This window comes from Diabrotica undecimpunctata, chromosome 8 (assembly GCF_040954645.1).
Source record: "Diabrotica undecimpunctata isolate CICGRU chromosome 8, icDiaUnde3, whole genome shotgun sequence".
Classification (NCBI taxonomy): domain Eukaryota; kingdom Metazoa; phylum Arthropoda; class Insecta; order Coleoptera; family Chrysomelidae; genus Diabrotica; species Diabrotica undecimpunctata.
This window is the reverse complement of record NC_092810.1, coordinates 139,234,264-139,251,164: the sequence shown is the minus strand read 5'-3', so window position 1 is coordinate 139,251,164 and position 16,901 is coordinate 139,234,264. Positions and strand designations below refer to the sequence as shown.

Genomic DNA, 16,901 nt, shown 5'->3' with positions numbered 1-16,901 from the left:
AATTATTCGAAAGATGCTTAAACGGAGAAGAAGTTCCAGAAGAATGAAGACAATCGTATATCTCTCCAATACACAAGAAAGGCAAAGATGGATCCTAAAAACTATTGAGGGATCGCAGTGATTGCTACAATAGGCCGACTATACTCAAAAGTACTACGAAACCTGATAGAAAATTATATTAAAGACAAACAACCCGAAGAACAAGCGGGATTTAGGGCCGGACGCTCCACTATGGATAATATTATCACATTAAAAATTGCAATGAAAAAACGAGTGCAGAGAAATAGAGAAACTTATATAGCTTTAATAGATTTGGAAAAAGCATATGACAGTGTACCGATCTCCCAACTATGGATAGAAATGGGTAACTTGAAAATAAACCCAATTCTTATTAACGCTACTCAAAAATATTACGAACAAAACTTTGCAAGAATTAAAATGGGACAATAAATCAGCTCTCCTTTTCAAACAACAAAAGCACTAAGACAAGGCTGCTGTCTGTCACCCACCTTATTTAAAATCTATTTGGACCGATCCTTAGTGAAATGGGTAAAAAAATGTAGAAACATGGGAATAACGGTGGAAGAAAACAAGCTATATACACTTTTCTTTGCTGATGACCAGGTATTAATTGCCAAAGACAGCTACGATCTTAGCTATATGGTAGGAAAACTGCAAGAAGAATATGAGGTGGCAGGTCTAAACATGAATATGACAAAATTTAAATATCTCTCAGTGGGAACAGATGAAATATGTGACCTAGTCTTGGAAGACGACAAAATCAAAGGCGTGCAATCCTGCAAATATTTGGGGGTTATTTTCAATAAGAAGGGAAATAGCGCAGATGAAATCAGAGAAATGATAAACAAGGGCAGAACAGCGACCCGTGCCTTAAACTCTTTTCTCTGGCAAAAAAACAATTCGACGAGAAACCAAAAAACACATTTACGGTAGTATAGTCCAAAGTATTACACTTTACGGTTCGGAAGTATGGGACGTCACCAAAGCTAATAGAAACAAACTTATGATGACAGAAATGGATTATCTGAGACGAAGCTGCGGTAGATCAAAGCTGGAGAGAGTAAGAAACGAACAAATAAGAAACAAAATGAAAATGGAGCGAAATATCAATGATGACATAGAAAGAAAACAATTAATCTGGTACGGACATGTTAAAAGAATGCCAGAGTACAGATGGCCTAGAAGAGTACTGGAATGGATTCTTCCTGAAAGAAGAAAGAAAGGACGACCACGGAGAAGTTGGCGCAAAGATATTGATGAAACAATGGCGGCAAGAGACTTAGAAGAGGCAACTGCATATGACAGAGAAAGATGGAAATTGGGGGCGGAGAAGCGGCGACAGCCATAATAAATCCGATATCATATATAGGACTAGAGTCGATAAAGGGAGAAAACTCTACCAGAAAATCATAGGGAAGGCAAAAGGAAAAATCACCCCATTATATTTTCCAAAAATCCAAGTGGCAGGTAAAAACAAGAAAATGTCGTTTAGTCCGGGTGAAGGGTGCGAATAATTCTCCCGTCAGCTACCTTTAAGAATCAAAGAAGTGAAGAGAGAATACAAATATATGACAGGATACTACTAATTGTCACTTGGAACGCACGCAGCTTATTAATGTCTGAAAAACTGTCAAACATTGAAGCTGAGATGAGAATAATGAAAATACACAAAAGAAAAGTACATCTATCATCACATATATAATATAGTTACATCAGATTTCAAGCAGAAAAATCCACTAAAGATGTAATCTGTGCTCTAGCAGCTAACATCTGCAAAGCTCTCGATAATGCAAGACCAACTCTTTGTATATTTGTAGATTTATCAAAGGCATTTGACAGTGTTTCACATAAAATAATGCTAACTTAACTTAAAAAATATAGTATTAGAGGGCTTGCATATCCTAGAAAGTTATCTATTAAATAGGCAACATGTTTATATCGATCGTGAAATTAGTAAGGGAAGAATTATATCCTATGGAGTCCCGCAGGAAACAGTCTTAGGACCAATTCTCTTTAATATCTGCATCAATAATATTCAGACTTAATATTACAGGTAAGATAATAAGCATTGTAGAAGACACAGCTATTTTCTATTATGCAAATACCTGAAGTAATATAAAACAAGAAGCCAAACCAGACTTTGCTACAGTTCAGAAAGGGTTTCAGTTTAATAAGCTCACCTTAAATGTAGTTAAAACAATATATATATATATATATATATATATATATATATATATATATATATATATATATATATATATATATATATATATATATATATATATATATATATATATATATATATATATATATGCCATTTAGATCGTATGTATTTAACCTCCCAAATCTTGGCTCATTAAAAATCGATACAAAAAATGAAATTTTATTTACATACGAGATTAAAAATATCTAGGAGGAATAATAATTAATAAATATTGACGATGGAGTACTCAAGTAAATAATATAGTAGTTAAATTAAGGGGGTTCCTATTAATATTCAAATTTTTGAAACAATTTTTAGGAATAACTGATTTAGGAATTCTTTATTATGCACTTATAAAATCTCAACGTACCCTATGCCCTTTTAGGATGGAGTGATATACGAAATAATTACTTGCATTTTATAAACAATATTCACAAGTGGCTAATTAGAATTATTTAGGGAAAAATTTTAAGATATTCAGCTATCATATAATCAAAGTAAATTTTCAACTGTACGTAAATTATTCTGTCTTAAATCCCTTGTACATTAGACATACAAAAAGATAATATTAAACTTTAGTAATCATGCCCATTATTAAATAAACAAACTGGTACAAAAAGTTGTATAACCGGCACGGCCAAACAGAAAAAAGAACTATATTCTTCGGCAAGTTTAAGTCGTGGAAAATATTTTATTTCTCCACGCTTTTACTGGATTTTTATGGAAAATTAAAGTTTATTAACATTTCCATGCTGAAAAATTAAAAAAAAAAAGGTTTGGCCGTCGAGGAGCTAGTTAACCACGGCAGTCTACTCTACTTCTTTCATTGTATGGTGCTCCTACTTCATTCAGAAAACCAAATGTTTCCGATAACTTTAAGTCCAGCAACGTCCAGTTGGCCGAAACTTATCGGTACAGAATCTTCAGATAAAATGTTACCTAGAGTAGACGCGTTTACACAATATCTTAAACTAATCTTCTCGTTGGTTGTACGGGGAAGTTGTTTTAAATCTCACAGATTGGAGGTAGAAAATAAAAGAAAATTTTAAAACACGGTTAAAACTGTGCATGATTCTCTAAATAACGATAAGTTTTGGATTACGATGATTTGCACATAGCAAATACTTTATCTTTACTCTATATTTTTTCTACAGTGGCGTCTAATATGTCAAAAAATTATTCCTTTTTCTTTTGGTTTTCTAATAATTACAGGGAATAGAAGGAATAAAAAAAACCTTGGAGTAAATCATGTCAAATGTTGAAATTAGGTTAATATTAGAATTTATTATCAATAATAATGAATTTAAATCGCAATGAGTTAAAATAAAATGTCTTATCTGTTTTTTATTACCTACATGTGTTTACAGCTTTAATATTACTTTTTATCATTCTCTTTAGTTAATATTTTCTCTTTAACCGTTCAGAAGCTCAGAATTGCCAGAAATATCTTTTAAGAACTCCACTTTATGAAATCCTCGTTTTGTTTGTAACTATACATTCTCATAAAGCAGTGACATTAATAATTATTTCTGTTTCAGCTTGCAACATGACCTACTATGGATACGTGGGCATCACTTATGAAATAGAGATAAAGCGACCCTCAGAGACCCAAATACCCTTTGTCTGTTTTCTGAACTTCACAGCTGGCGGAGGAGCTTTAGGAGAACTCGTCCAGGTAACGATGTTTTCAACTTTTATGCGAATAATACACATACATACACGCGGAGAATTCAAAACTCTCGGGCGCTTACATTATTTTCGGTCCTTTGGGGAAATTTATGGATACGTGATCATAATCTTAATCTCTCTAACTTTCGTGCGGGTTTATTACCAGATTAACATTGTAACCGCCAAAGAATACTTTGTATTTATCTGGAGTTTATTTCTAAAGTTTTAATGGGCCAAACCTGCAGTTTCCAACTAAAGTACCTACGCTATGTCGGTTTGGAAACTAGCAAAGCAATTTACATATAAATATTTTATTATCTTAAATGTGGCACTCGCTATATTAGAATTACACAAAATTTAGCTCCCATTTTAATACTAAATATATTTTACCAACAATTTAGTACGAAATATAAATTGATTGGAAATTTAATGTTTGGATATTGGTGAGTGTATTAGATAACTGATGCGATAAGTAAAATAAGATAAGGAATGTAGACTTTTTATGTGAAAAAGTTATTTTAATTTTTGATTATGATTGAAACTAATCGAGTAGCTGAGATGCAAAACTATCTCGTTACTCTTAAATGAGTTTTTCAGGAAATGTATAACGATTTAAATGACCTACCATATTGGGTATCACTTATATTGGGTTGAAAGTGGGGACTAAGCAATTATTGGGGTGGAGATAGGGTAAGCAAACAAACCAAAACCTTTGCGAACGGCCACTCTTGATTTGGATGGAGAGCTGGGTACGTAGGTGAATAAAGGAGGGACTGATAGGGGTAACTACAAAGAAAGAAATCAAAAAAATACTTATATAGATTTCCTGGGCAACAAAACGCAAGAACGTTCCTAAACTATTTGATTTTGGACGCCGTTTAAAGGAGTCCTCTTGCTGACCTTGATGACTCTTGATGACCAAAGGATTAGTTGGGTAGACATATTGGATTGACTGTACGGAACTTAGAGAATCTGTGAGTATAATATAATTGGTATTATTGGATGCGCTGACAGCAAGGGTGGCCTGGTATAGAGTATATAGTTCAGCAGAGTGAATAGAGTACTCTAAAGGGAGTTTGTATTTATTTGTCGATGTTGGGGTTATGATTGCAGCGCCAGAACCTTCATTTGATTTAGATGCGTCTGTGTATATATGTGTATAATCCTTGTAGTTGTAAAGCATATCGTTGAAGGCGGATTTGATTAACTGTGGGTTTGTTGAAGGTTTGTCGAAAGAAATGAGGTGGGTTAGGCACTAAGGGTTCTTTATTTGAGGACGATTTGGAGAAAAAGCATTCTGAGAATGTGTAGTTTAATTGATTTAAATAGCTTCTAATCCTTGCGTAGAAAGGTTTTGCAGTTCTTGGCTTATTTATGTAAAGATTTGGGAACTTTTCTATAAAACAATTGTGAATAGTAGGGTTTTTTGGGTTAGACCTGATTTTTGCGGCGTATGCTACACTTAAATAAAGTCTTCTGTCTTCTAAGGATTGTTCACCAACTTCACAATAAACACTTTCGAGTGGTGTGGTGCGAAAAGCTCCAGATATTGTACGTAAAGATAGATTGTGAAAACTGTCAAGTTTTTTTTAGCAGTATCTTAGTGGCTGTAGAATACACAGTAGATTTATAATCTAATTTTGATCTGATTAATGTTCTGTATAACATTAAAAGTGTTTAGCAATCCGCACACCATTTTTTATTGTCCAGAGTTTTTCGAAGATTTAGACGCTTGTGACAAGATAAGATCAATTTTGTTATTCCAGCTTAGAGTTTTTTCGAATGTTTGTTTATGAAAAACCGGTTTTGGTTATAAATTTCAGAAACGGATTCTTTGGTTGTTTTGCAATTTGCTGCAGTATGGCCTTGCCTTTTACATGAAAAGCATACCAAGGAATCTTGTGACAAAAAAATCCTATAGTTGGTGTTATCATGATTAATTAATGTGGATTCAGGTACTGAGGTAAGCGGTGGTGTGATAAAAATTGGTCGTGTAAAACTATAAACGTGGCTAAATTCCGGCAAACCGACTCTTATCTTGAAAAATGACATGGGATACATGGTTTTAAGTCCCAAATTTTCAATTTATTGAGTTAGTAAAGCATGCGGAATGGTGGGACAAACGTTTGACAAAATGAGTCTTTCTGCTGGAGTGACTAGTTTGCGTGCCTGGACTTGTTGGTTATTAATTTCTATCAACCCTCCATAATTATTCATAAAATGTTCACCAATGTTTTTGTTTGCATGGTACATACACACTTTGTTGTTAGAAAGCCGTGAGGAAAATATAATATTTTTGGGCTTGATCAACATTCTTAGTGAAAATAGGTAATTTTGAAGTTTTAGGTTTTCAATGGCTAAGAATACAATAGCTTGATCTTTGGTAGAGAATTGTTGTTCAATCACAGCAAAAGAATAAGTTTTAGTATTGTTTTGCTTTTGGAACCTTCTGTAGTCGGAAGTTACGTCAGTTGGATTTAACATTTTTTCTTTATAATTCAAAATTAATTTAGACCTTAAATACGGACCTGTTTTAGAACAGGCAATTTTATCATATCGTTATAGATAACGAATAAAATTGTTTAGAGTTTTTATACCAAGCCGGCTTGATATGATAAATACAATAATTTCCTGTGAAATAACTCTGTTTTATATAATTTTAAAGAGTACTTACAATAAAAAAATCAATAACAACTACTATCTAAATAATTGTTTTTGTTTGGAGCTTATAAATTCCCACTAATCAGTATACCTGACAGGACCGAACTGCGCAGAACCAACTTGTTTGTGTTTGTTTGCATTTAATTCAGGAGGTATTTTCCTTTTTGATTTTCTCATATTTTCGACATAGGTAAGGCCTCTGGACTGTAAATCTTTCACTAGCTTAAGAAAGGAAAACCAATTATCTGCAGGAATGTGCCTATTACTGCCAAATAGAGGTTTTGATAGACCTATTACCGATTGTGCGAATTTGGTTAATTTTTTTTCTGAATTTGAAAGAATTCCATCCGAAACTTATCCGGTATATATATAGCCATTATCGGCAAATTGAGTCTTAGCATAAGTTAAAAAAGTTAAAAAACGTTAGTTTTATACCATATTTTCGTGGCTTATTTGGTATGTACATCCGGAACTTCCATATGAGCCGCTGGTGTTTCTTTGTCTTTCTTTCCTAGATGTAGTATCATCAAACCTCAAGCAATTTATTAAAACACTAAATCATTTTCCGCTTATAACGGTCCTAAACATCCCTCTTCCGAGTCCATCTGCATTAAACCTGGCGTCTATATCTTCATCATTAGATTTATAGATCGCGGTATATATTAGTAGGTCCATCAAAGCTCGTATTTCAATACTATCATTATCTTTCAAATCTGTTCATGTCTCTACAGCAAACCTTTATATTTGTATACCGCACTATAGTATTTATTATAGCTTTAGAGATGAGAAGGTTCCATATATCTTCTGGAGTGGCTTCATCTCCTAGAGTATGAGAAGGACCTTTTAATCCTGGTAGGATTATGACTATATTATTTTGTCAAGTTTGCACATTCTTTACAGGTTCATTTACCGCCCAGTTTTGTCGATATTTCCCATAACAGTACTTTTTTTCAATTTTATCCTCACTGTCTGGGGGTCTAATTTTTCATCAATATTTTCATCATTTGAAAAATATTGTTCATTATCATAACTTTTATTTGAAGGTCATTATTCATGTTCTTCTTCGATATCATACTCATCTTCTATATCAGACAAGTCAGATTCTTTCTCATTATACCATCTTAAAACAGTACTTTCAAAATTATAGTCTAATGGATTAACTTTTTTTGATGCACTATGAACCAAATCCATCTAAAAATAACAGGTTTCACACAAAAATCTTTTGCACCAATTACAAAACTTACCTTAACAATAAGGTGAACACAGAATATCAATAACTACCAATAGTGACTTAAAGGTAGATGAGCGAGCGCCAGATTCAAGGTGTTCGGAAAAAAGTTACAACTTCTAAAGTACTAGGAACTGCGTGACTTCAGCTCATGGATTACGGGTTAAATTTTTGTAATAAATTGATAAAAGTTTTGCTAAAATAATAATTTAAACTAATTTGATAAAATAGATTCACATATCCATGATTAACTTAACGTGTTATTGCTTTTATTGACTATTACATTTGTAACTTAATATACAACGCTTAATGTACCTCTTAATTTAGTTTAGATTAATTTTGTTTTACTTATCTGTCTCGACTAGAATCTTCATCATCAGTATCTATCAAATTTCTATAACAGAGAGAACAGCGATGTTCAATTTTTCAATGTTAGTCTCGGGTTTCCTCATCTTACGCCCCAATTCGCTAAAAACGTCATTTTCAATTAGGAAGTACAAAACTAAAATACCACTTATGAAACCACCAGTTTCGACTCGTTTAGCTACTAATTACAAACAATTCTCTTAATGAAGCTGCGCTCGTGCTGAGTAAATGCGCCAAAACGGCAGTTTTTAATTCTGAAATGTTTCAACGTGAGCTCTGGTAACGAATTTTATATTAAGTAAATTTGAAATATAATATACAGTTTATGCAAGTAGTAAATGGTTTTTATTTTAGTTTCTTGATATGTTTATGAAACAATATTTTTCGTAAAATTTATATTACATATTATTTATGATAGATTTTAAAGTAGATGACTTTAACATAATATTGCTAATATTGATGAGTTGCGTACCTGGTACGACTTTAATGTAAGATAGTTCATTCGATTACATAAATAAACTTTAACTTAAGAATATCCGTCAAAAAAGTCATAGCATCTAATTCGTGTTTAAAAAGACAACCACATGCCATGATGACAAAAAAATTCTCCTGTTAGTGATTTCATAGTAAATCATAAGGAAAAAAACAGGAAGAAAAAATAATAATTATGCGAAATGAGACGTAATGGTCTCATCATGGACGTTATCATTAATAAAGAGCATTGACCAAGGAGCCTCCTCCTTAACCTTATCTATCAGTACATCATTCAAGTTTAAACAGGTAGGGACTCAGTGAAGAACCTTGATGGAAATCAACCGGCACTGGAAAACTTTCTATATTTCTTTTTATATAAATTTTTTATGGAGTTTTCCTATACCTAATAGATATGGTCTCAGTTTATTTTCTATAATTGAGGATATTGTTCCATCTGAATATATTAGTGTTTGTTGTTTTGATCTACATATTCTTTTGATGTAACAAAAAGGTAGATCATAAATTAAATCGCTTTATTCTGGGATCAAAAATAGTTCGATTGAACCTAACTTACCTTAGTACAAATGTGCACTTAAAAAAAGTTACAGCCCTTTGAAGTTAGAAATTGAAAATCGATTTTTCCAATATATCCAAAACTGTTTTTTGGATATATTGGAGTACAACTTGCAGTTGTACTTGGAACTTTGTGGCACTGTAAGCGGTGTATCTGAAATCTTATGATTTTGTTACGTTTAAATTAATTTTTTCTTGCTGTGCATGGCATACAAAAACTAAAATAAATTAGTAAAATGGATATTTCTGGTTAAAAAAATAAGTATTGGTTTGAAAATCGAGATGCTATTATAAAAAGAATGTATTTCCTTAAAGGATTTCGTATTAAACTATTTTTACTTCTTTTGAAATTCAGAAAGCAAACTTTTCATGTAAAGCTGGTCTTCTAATGGTATTCATTTATATGCAAATTCTATTTGCGCAATTTTTTTCTTAGTTAGGGACTTTGCTTTGGAATTGTTGGTAGGATATATTATTACAAAATCTGTAGTATTAAAACTATCACTAGACTTCTTTTCCACTGTTAGTTTGAAAGCCAACTCTTGTTAATGTGATCATCACTTTATATTGTATTTTAAACGGTTTACCTTGCAAAAAACGTAACTGACAGACTTTTGTGTACGGTATTTTGTCGTATTGAAAAATAAACTTTCACGTACACTCTTTTGTAGTTCTTAAATTATGATTCCTACATATAAATGACAGAAAATGGTCTTTTTCTATCAACTTTAAGCAATTTTCTGAAAAATAAGACCATATGTCTGTAATTCTTAATAATTTTTCTATACGTTAATGTACATTATCTACGACCTGTATGCAAGATTGTCCCGGTAGAGAATAATTCATTGTTATCATCTGGATTCTTGGATGTTTCTTAAGAAAGTCAGCGATTGCGAGTGACATAATATGCGAGTTTTTGTTCTGCAGAACACAGCTGCCACTCCAGGTTATATTCTCACTGATTTCCGTATGTTTAGAGACGATTTTTGTAGAATTTATATTAAAGCACTGACTATATTATTACTCGAACGGCAACATATTGTTTTAGGCCATATCCTACAATAAATTTCTTTTCCTATGGAACTGTGTGCTATCAAGTTATTTAATTTTTGTTTATAAATTCAAATCATCCATACCTCTCTTCAAAAAGGAAGACAAATCGAAGCCGGAAAACTACATAGAAATTAACTTATTAAACACAACACTAAAATTAAAAATCAAAGTGATAACAAATAGACTGATCCAAAAGAGGAATTAGCACGGAAACTAGTAGCAAATACCTTTGAGCACAAGAATATAGATAAACTAGCTGAGAAAATAACTAAAGACATACAAGCAGTCACTAAGAAACTTTGTTGTAGAATAAGAAAACAAAAAGAAGCTAAACTACAACCCGAGACTCTAGAACAGATAGAGAAAAGAAGAAGAACAAACAGATATAACCCGGACTATAAAGCGCTCAACAGAAGCGTTAAGAAAAATATTCGAAAAGACCTCAGAGCTTATGGAACAAACCAGATTCTTGAAACCATAGAGAACAATAATAACATGAAAGTACTAAAAACATGGCAGGAATAAAATCATAGAGATAAAAGACGACCGTGGAACATTGTGCTCGCATAAGGAAGAGATCGTTAGAGAAATCCGAAATTTTATGAAACGCTGTATACTTCTACTATTCCGAACCCTAGTATACCAACAAAACATATCTTAAATGTGGGCTCAGAGGATCGCCCTGAAATAATAACATCAGAATTTAGAGCCGCCCTAAAACAAATGAAAAATGGGAAAACACAAGGAGAAGATAAAATTACTTCATATATGCTAAAAATGGGAGACAATGCATTAGAAGACGCAATGAGAGCAATACTGAATAAATGCCTATTGGAAGGACAAATACCAAAAGCATGGAAAAATGTGGATGTCATTCTACTGAAAAACTATCGACCAATAAGCTTATTGTCACACCTTTACAAACTACTAACCCGATTAATAACAAATAGATTGACAGCTAAGCTAGATGCATACAAACCAGTGGAGCAAGCAGGCTTTCGTAAGGGTTTTAGCACTATCGATCACTTGCAAACAGTCCGGAGTTTTGTTCCCTTAAACCCACCAAATATTTGTAAACGTTCCAATTAAATTATTATTTTTTAAAACTTTTTTGCCTCTTAGTACTTTTTCAATTAGCTAGTTTTTATAGAGATGGTGCTACTTTTTTATTATGTTTTAAAAAATCTTCATTTTCTTAAATACACATTCGACACCGTTTTAAAAAGAAAAATCGAATATTTTCGAAAATCATGGGCTTCTAACAACATTGATCTGCAGCTTCCATAATTCTATTCTTTATTTGTTGTTAGTTTATAATTGGTGCGAAATATAAGTACCCTTTCATAAAACCCCAGAAGCAAAAGTCAATTGGGTTAAGATCTGTACATCTGGGTGGCCAAGAAATAAGTGCATCAGGGCCTCTTTCAATTCAACGTCCAGGTGCAACAGAACGTAATGCTCTGGAACGCCATCCTCGAAAAAACACATATTTTTTCTGACTGCGAGATTGACCTCGTCTAGGCACTCTGGTAACACGTTTTGTAGAAAGTGTAAATAATTTTCACCGTTTAAATTGTTTGGAAGAAATACTTGCCCTATTAGGTTATTATCCACAATTCCTACCCAAACATTGACTTTAAAATGTCTTTGATGATGAAAGACTTTTTTGCGTGGAGGTTTTCTTCGGCCCAGATGTGCGTGTTATGATGGTTCGTAATTCCATTTCTGTTAAAGGTTGCTTTGTCGATAAACAAAATATGATTAATAAAAATGATATTCTGTGTGTTTTCCGTTAAAAACCAATCGCAAAACCTCATTATTTTAGGATAACCTTTATAGAGTCATTCTTGAAAAGGTGTTAAGTGATAAGGATGAAACTGCTGTTTCTTGAATCTTCTTCAAATCATCATATGAGAAACATCTAATTGAATCGCTACTACTCTTGTTCTGCTTCCAGGGACTTCTTCAATTGCTTCCAAAATCTCTTCAAAGTTGCGGTCGAAATGTTCCTGTCTCTCGTAAACGACGATCAATGGAAAGAAATAATCATCTGCTTAGTATATTACGATTAGGATATTTTTCTGCCTAACGCCTTGCAGCTGCTGCACTATATACCCTTGGCATTCATCTGTAATTACCAAATTACTAATAATGATCTAAAACCCTAATTAAGCCTGCTCAAATTTACCCAGAATTAAATGCATGTCTTCCATTTCTGAAAACGTGTACACCAATGTAATAGAAAATTTAGATTTTCTTAATAATCCTAAATGCACAATAATTGGAATATGTATTACTGACAATATGTATTGTTGATACTACTATTTAATACATAGTAACCATAGCAACAAGTGTTATACAGCCGACTAGAGAATTTTTAAAACATAATTAAAAAGTTACCTAATCTCGATGAAAACAGGCTTATCGAAAAAGTACTAAGCTTTAAAAACATTCTTTTTAACTAATGGTATCACAATAATAATTTAATTGGAACGTATAAAAAAATTTGGTGAGGTTTAAGGGAAAAAAAGCCACATAAAATGTTTAGGTGGTGTACAAATTTCACTGTTATTTTTTTAAACATATCCCTACAATAAGAAAGTCACATGCCGTTTTCAACTCAACTGCTTCACTTCTACATTAAACTGCTGTCTAAAATAATTTGCAATTTAATATGGCATCTGCCCAACGTAAAATGAGAAAAGCGGTGTTAAGATCAGTGGACGAGGCCTAAAACAATTAAGTCGTGTAGGTTTGACCACGCGGTTTGTAAGGTTTGTAAGATTGGTTTTTCTCAGTGTTTTCCCGGATATAATGTAAATTTTTGAAGCGTATATCCAATATATTTTTCAATTTTTCTATAATTTGTTAAATTGAAAAAGCAACCGATAAACCCACAATGTCCTAACTTTGTTCATTATTCGTTCCAAACTTATTGAAGAAGGATTATTGTATCGATATTAATTAATCTTGAAAACTTTGTTTAATTAAATATTTACGGCATGTTGCTTGTGCTGTTTGGTAGTATCCCTGTTGATTGTAAAAAGCTAAAAGGGTATTATATAATTGGAATTTATTAAATATATGAGTTTTTGTCGTATATCAAAGAGAAAATTTTGCCGGAAATATTTTTGACTGGTATGAAAGTTTGTTGCCTGGCAATTTTCGCGAAATAAATTTTGACAGTTCAATTACAAGACGTCAGTCGAGTCATTTTGTCAAAATTTTATAGTTGAAAATTACCAAAAGGCAACAAGCTTGAATAAAACCGGAAGAAAATTTTGCCGGTAAATAATTTTCTCTCGAATGATATTCGACAAGACCATTTCACGAGACAATTAATGCACAATGTCAACGAAACATAATCTTTATATTGACCTGTAGCATTTGGAGACTCAAAGGTCCAGGGACCAGGACCACTTCATTTGTTTTTCTGAGATTTTCGATTAACTTCTGATGCTGAGTGGAATCCAGCTGCAGATATAGTTTTAGATAGCTTGCATTTGAGTGACCCGTTAATTTAATTAACTCCTGCTTAAACAGGGCTGATACAGCTGAAGTTCGATGAGAATGGTTTGTTATTTTATGTTTTTTTGTGTCTATTCCAATTTTTTCAGCTGACAATTGTGTCCACTTAGATACGGTGTTGATTTCAAGTGGACAGGTATTGTACCAAGATCCAACCTTCTAATTGGGGTGAACGGTAAGAAAGAGTCTGTCTGATAAAATGTTTGGTCCCCTTTATTCCATTAATTTCAAAAATAATCTTACTAAGCATAAATTTTCGCTTAATGAATTTTTTACCAGCCATTTGCTGCTTGCTAACTTTTTCGTCCTGTTGTATTCAATTCGGCCCGTAAATTCTTCCATGACATCAAATTCCTTCTGGAAAAAGTAAATATTGCAGTTTACGGCGTTATTGCTTCTCCAAGCAAATTCAAATGAGCAAAGGTGAAAAAAAACTTTTTCTGTGCTCCATCGGGGGCTTCCTGGTCGTAGCTATGGATGATTTTTAATAAATCTTTGGTGAATAAGGCTTTGAAAAGTTTTCTTTTTTCTAGAACACTTTGAAGCTGCCTCCGCTTGATGTCTCTGGCCAATCTTGCACATTTGACTTTACAGAGAACTCTTTATAGTCTTCACCATTGCCTTTTTTCATGTGAAAGGCATAATGCTTGAGAATTTTTGCTAGTGCAAATCTTTATTTTTCTTCTCGATTTATTATATCTGTCCAAAATTGATTGCGCCTCAATGACGTTTGTCAAACTGACAATAGACTTATCAGACACCTTCGTGACGGATCTGTCATAATTTTGTCACAGAAATCACGAGCAGGAAGGAGTTTTGTCAGTAGGAAACGTGGTATTTGTATGACGTTTTATCAGTTTAAAAAAATAGTTTGATGAAATCCGTGTGTGACCATGGTAGGGGTCACGGTTCGTAGACTTACTACGGTTGCCTCTTCCGACTGGGGTGGGGATGCTTGAGTTACGTCACCAGAGTACACAAGAATACAAAACCCATTTATTCGCGATTGAAACTGAATGTACAGGGCAGGTCGATTGCAGTGTTGAATGGTTGAAGGGGAAGAATTACGTCACGAGAGTACAGTTTCGGGCTTAATGTTCATTGGTTAGGCGGAAGAGGCAACCGTAGTAAGTCTACGAACCGTGGGTAGGGGTACTTTGAAACGATGCCAGCGTGCGTAGCGGCGAAATATGACAAAATTGGCCCTACCTTTTTACACATAAATTTTATCAAAAATGTGTGCAAATACATATTGCGTATTTAATTGTGCTAATAATAGCAAAAATAGTAAGTGTAGTTTTTATAGGTTCTCAAAGATTACATAATAAATTAGAAAAAAGAAAAAGATGGATCCGTGCTATTAATATGAAAAAGTAAATATCACATAACTTCATTTTTATGCAATTGAAATAGGAAAAATTTAAATAATTTACCTTAAATGATATTTTATAAGGCTTTAAGCTAACTGCAGAGTGCCTGATGACTTTAGCTTTTATATTATAACTTTTACTATTACTGTTTTTAAATATATGCTCTTTCACGTGAAAAACTTGATTTACCAGTATCAGATTTTTCCCTTTCTTTTCCGTTTGGGGTTGAAAAGATATATTATGATGAATTTTGAGAAACCCAGTTTTTAATACTACATTTATTTTGTACATAAACTAAAAAAATATAATTAAAAAGTTAATTATTAATAATTGTCAATTTCGCATGTATTTAACAATATCAAACATATGTCATATGTTTAACCTGAAAATTGGTAGGTCCAAAACTGTCAGATGAAGGCGGTAGGTGTCGCGTCAGTCAAGCACGGAGCGAATATAGGGTATCTCGAAACTCTTCTGACAAACAAAGATCGGGGATTCCTCAGATAATTTTAATACAATTTAATCCTCTTCACCTAGTCCGAAAATGCTTCCTAAAGGAGCTAGAGCTCTTTAAAGATGGCACCTAGTAATTAGGTTTTTTTTAATACCTTAAGAATTAAGAACGCTTCTAGTTAATTTTATAAATTATCCTTTGTTTCAATAAATGCGCATACAATTCGTAAAAAAAGTTTGGGAATAGAAGCAAAAACTCAAATTAAAACAAAATTTTATTTAAAGGTTTTTAAAAACAAACTATTTATTACGATGGAACGAAACTAACTCAAAAAAACAAGTATCAAAAGTTAGTTATAAAAGATGCTCGATGTTGATGACCATTAGTCTCTATGCATAAATTTGCCCTTTTGCTTAGAGAACGACGAATTCTTGCAAAAATTCCAAAGTTATTTAGAAATTCGTTGTAAGCATCTTATATCCTTAGCTACAGTTGTGCAGGATTTTGTATCGGAATGGAATAAACAGCTGCTTTTATGTATCCCCAAACACAATAATCGCAAGGAATAAAATCCGGCGACCTTACTGGCCATAAAACTAGACAGCATCTTTCAATCCAGTGGTCTTCATTGTTATTGTCAACAAAATCTCGTACATTTCTGCTTAGGTTTTCTCAAGGCAGTCGACCAATAGCTGATTAATAATATTTTAACAACCAATATTTTTTAATATTACTCTTATATGACCATATAAGATGAGGAACGATGTGCACAGTATGCTGATTTACCAGGACCGTAGCTAGCGTACGGCGACATTATCTCAGCTACATTTTTGTTTAAAACATTTTTTCCACAGCGGCGTACAGATTTTTGGTAAATCAATGTTTTCCTTTCCTCTACGAATGGGGTTTTGAGGAAAAACCCGGGGGTGTGAGTAAAAAACTTTTTTGCAACTTTTATGGGGTCATAAAATTAACATTTTTAACAAAATTCATCTTGTTCGTATGATTTTTAGAATTTCAAGATAATATTACGGGATAAATGAAAATGTCCACTAAAATAATTGTTAAGCAGTGTATTTAGTAAAATTAAGTGAATTTTTAGCATTGCTAGTCTAGTTATTGTAGGTTGGTTGGAACATAAAAATGAAACAAAAAGACAATCCTTATTTTTACTATCTTAAAAGTAATGGTAAGGCCGACTCTGCAATACGTTTCTTCCATTTCCAACAGTTACGACGGTGAAATTCAGCTTATCTGAATGGAAATAAATTTTGTTTTGATAATATAGAAGCAAACTTCGTT

At 32.8% G+C, this 16,901-nt stretch overlaps 1 protein-coding gene across 1 annotated transcript in view; it reads left to right on the top strand.

Annotated features, from left to right (window-relative positions):
- Positions 1-16,901, top strand: part of LOC140448105 (uncharacterized) — a 652,893-nt gene that overhangs the window by 418,989 nt on the left and 217,003 nt on the right. The window contains exon 3 of the mRNA XM_072541173.1: positions 3,763-3,899. Within this exon, the coding sequence (XP_072397274.1) occupies positions 3,763-3,899 (137 nt within the window). The remainder of the gene's footprint in view (positions 1-3,762; positions 3,900-16,901) is intronic.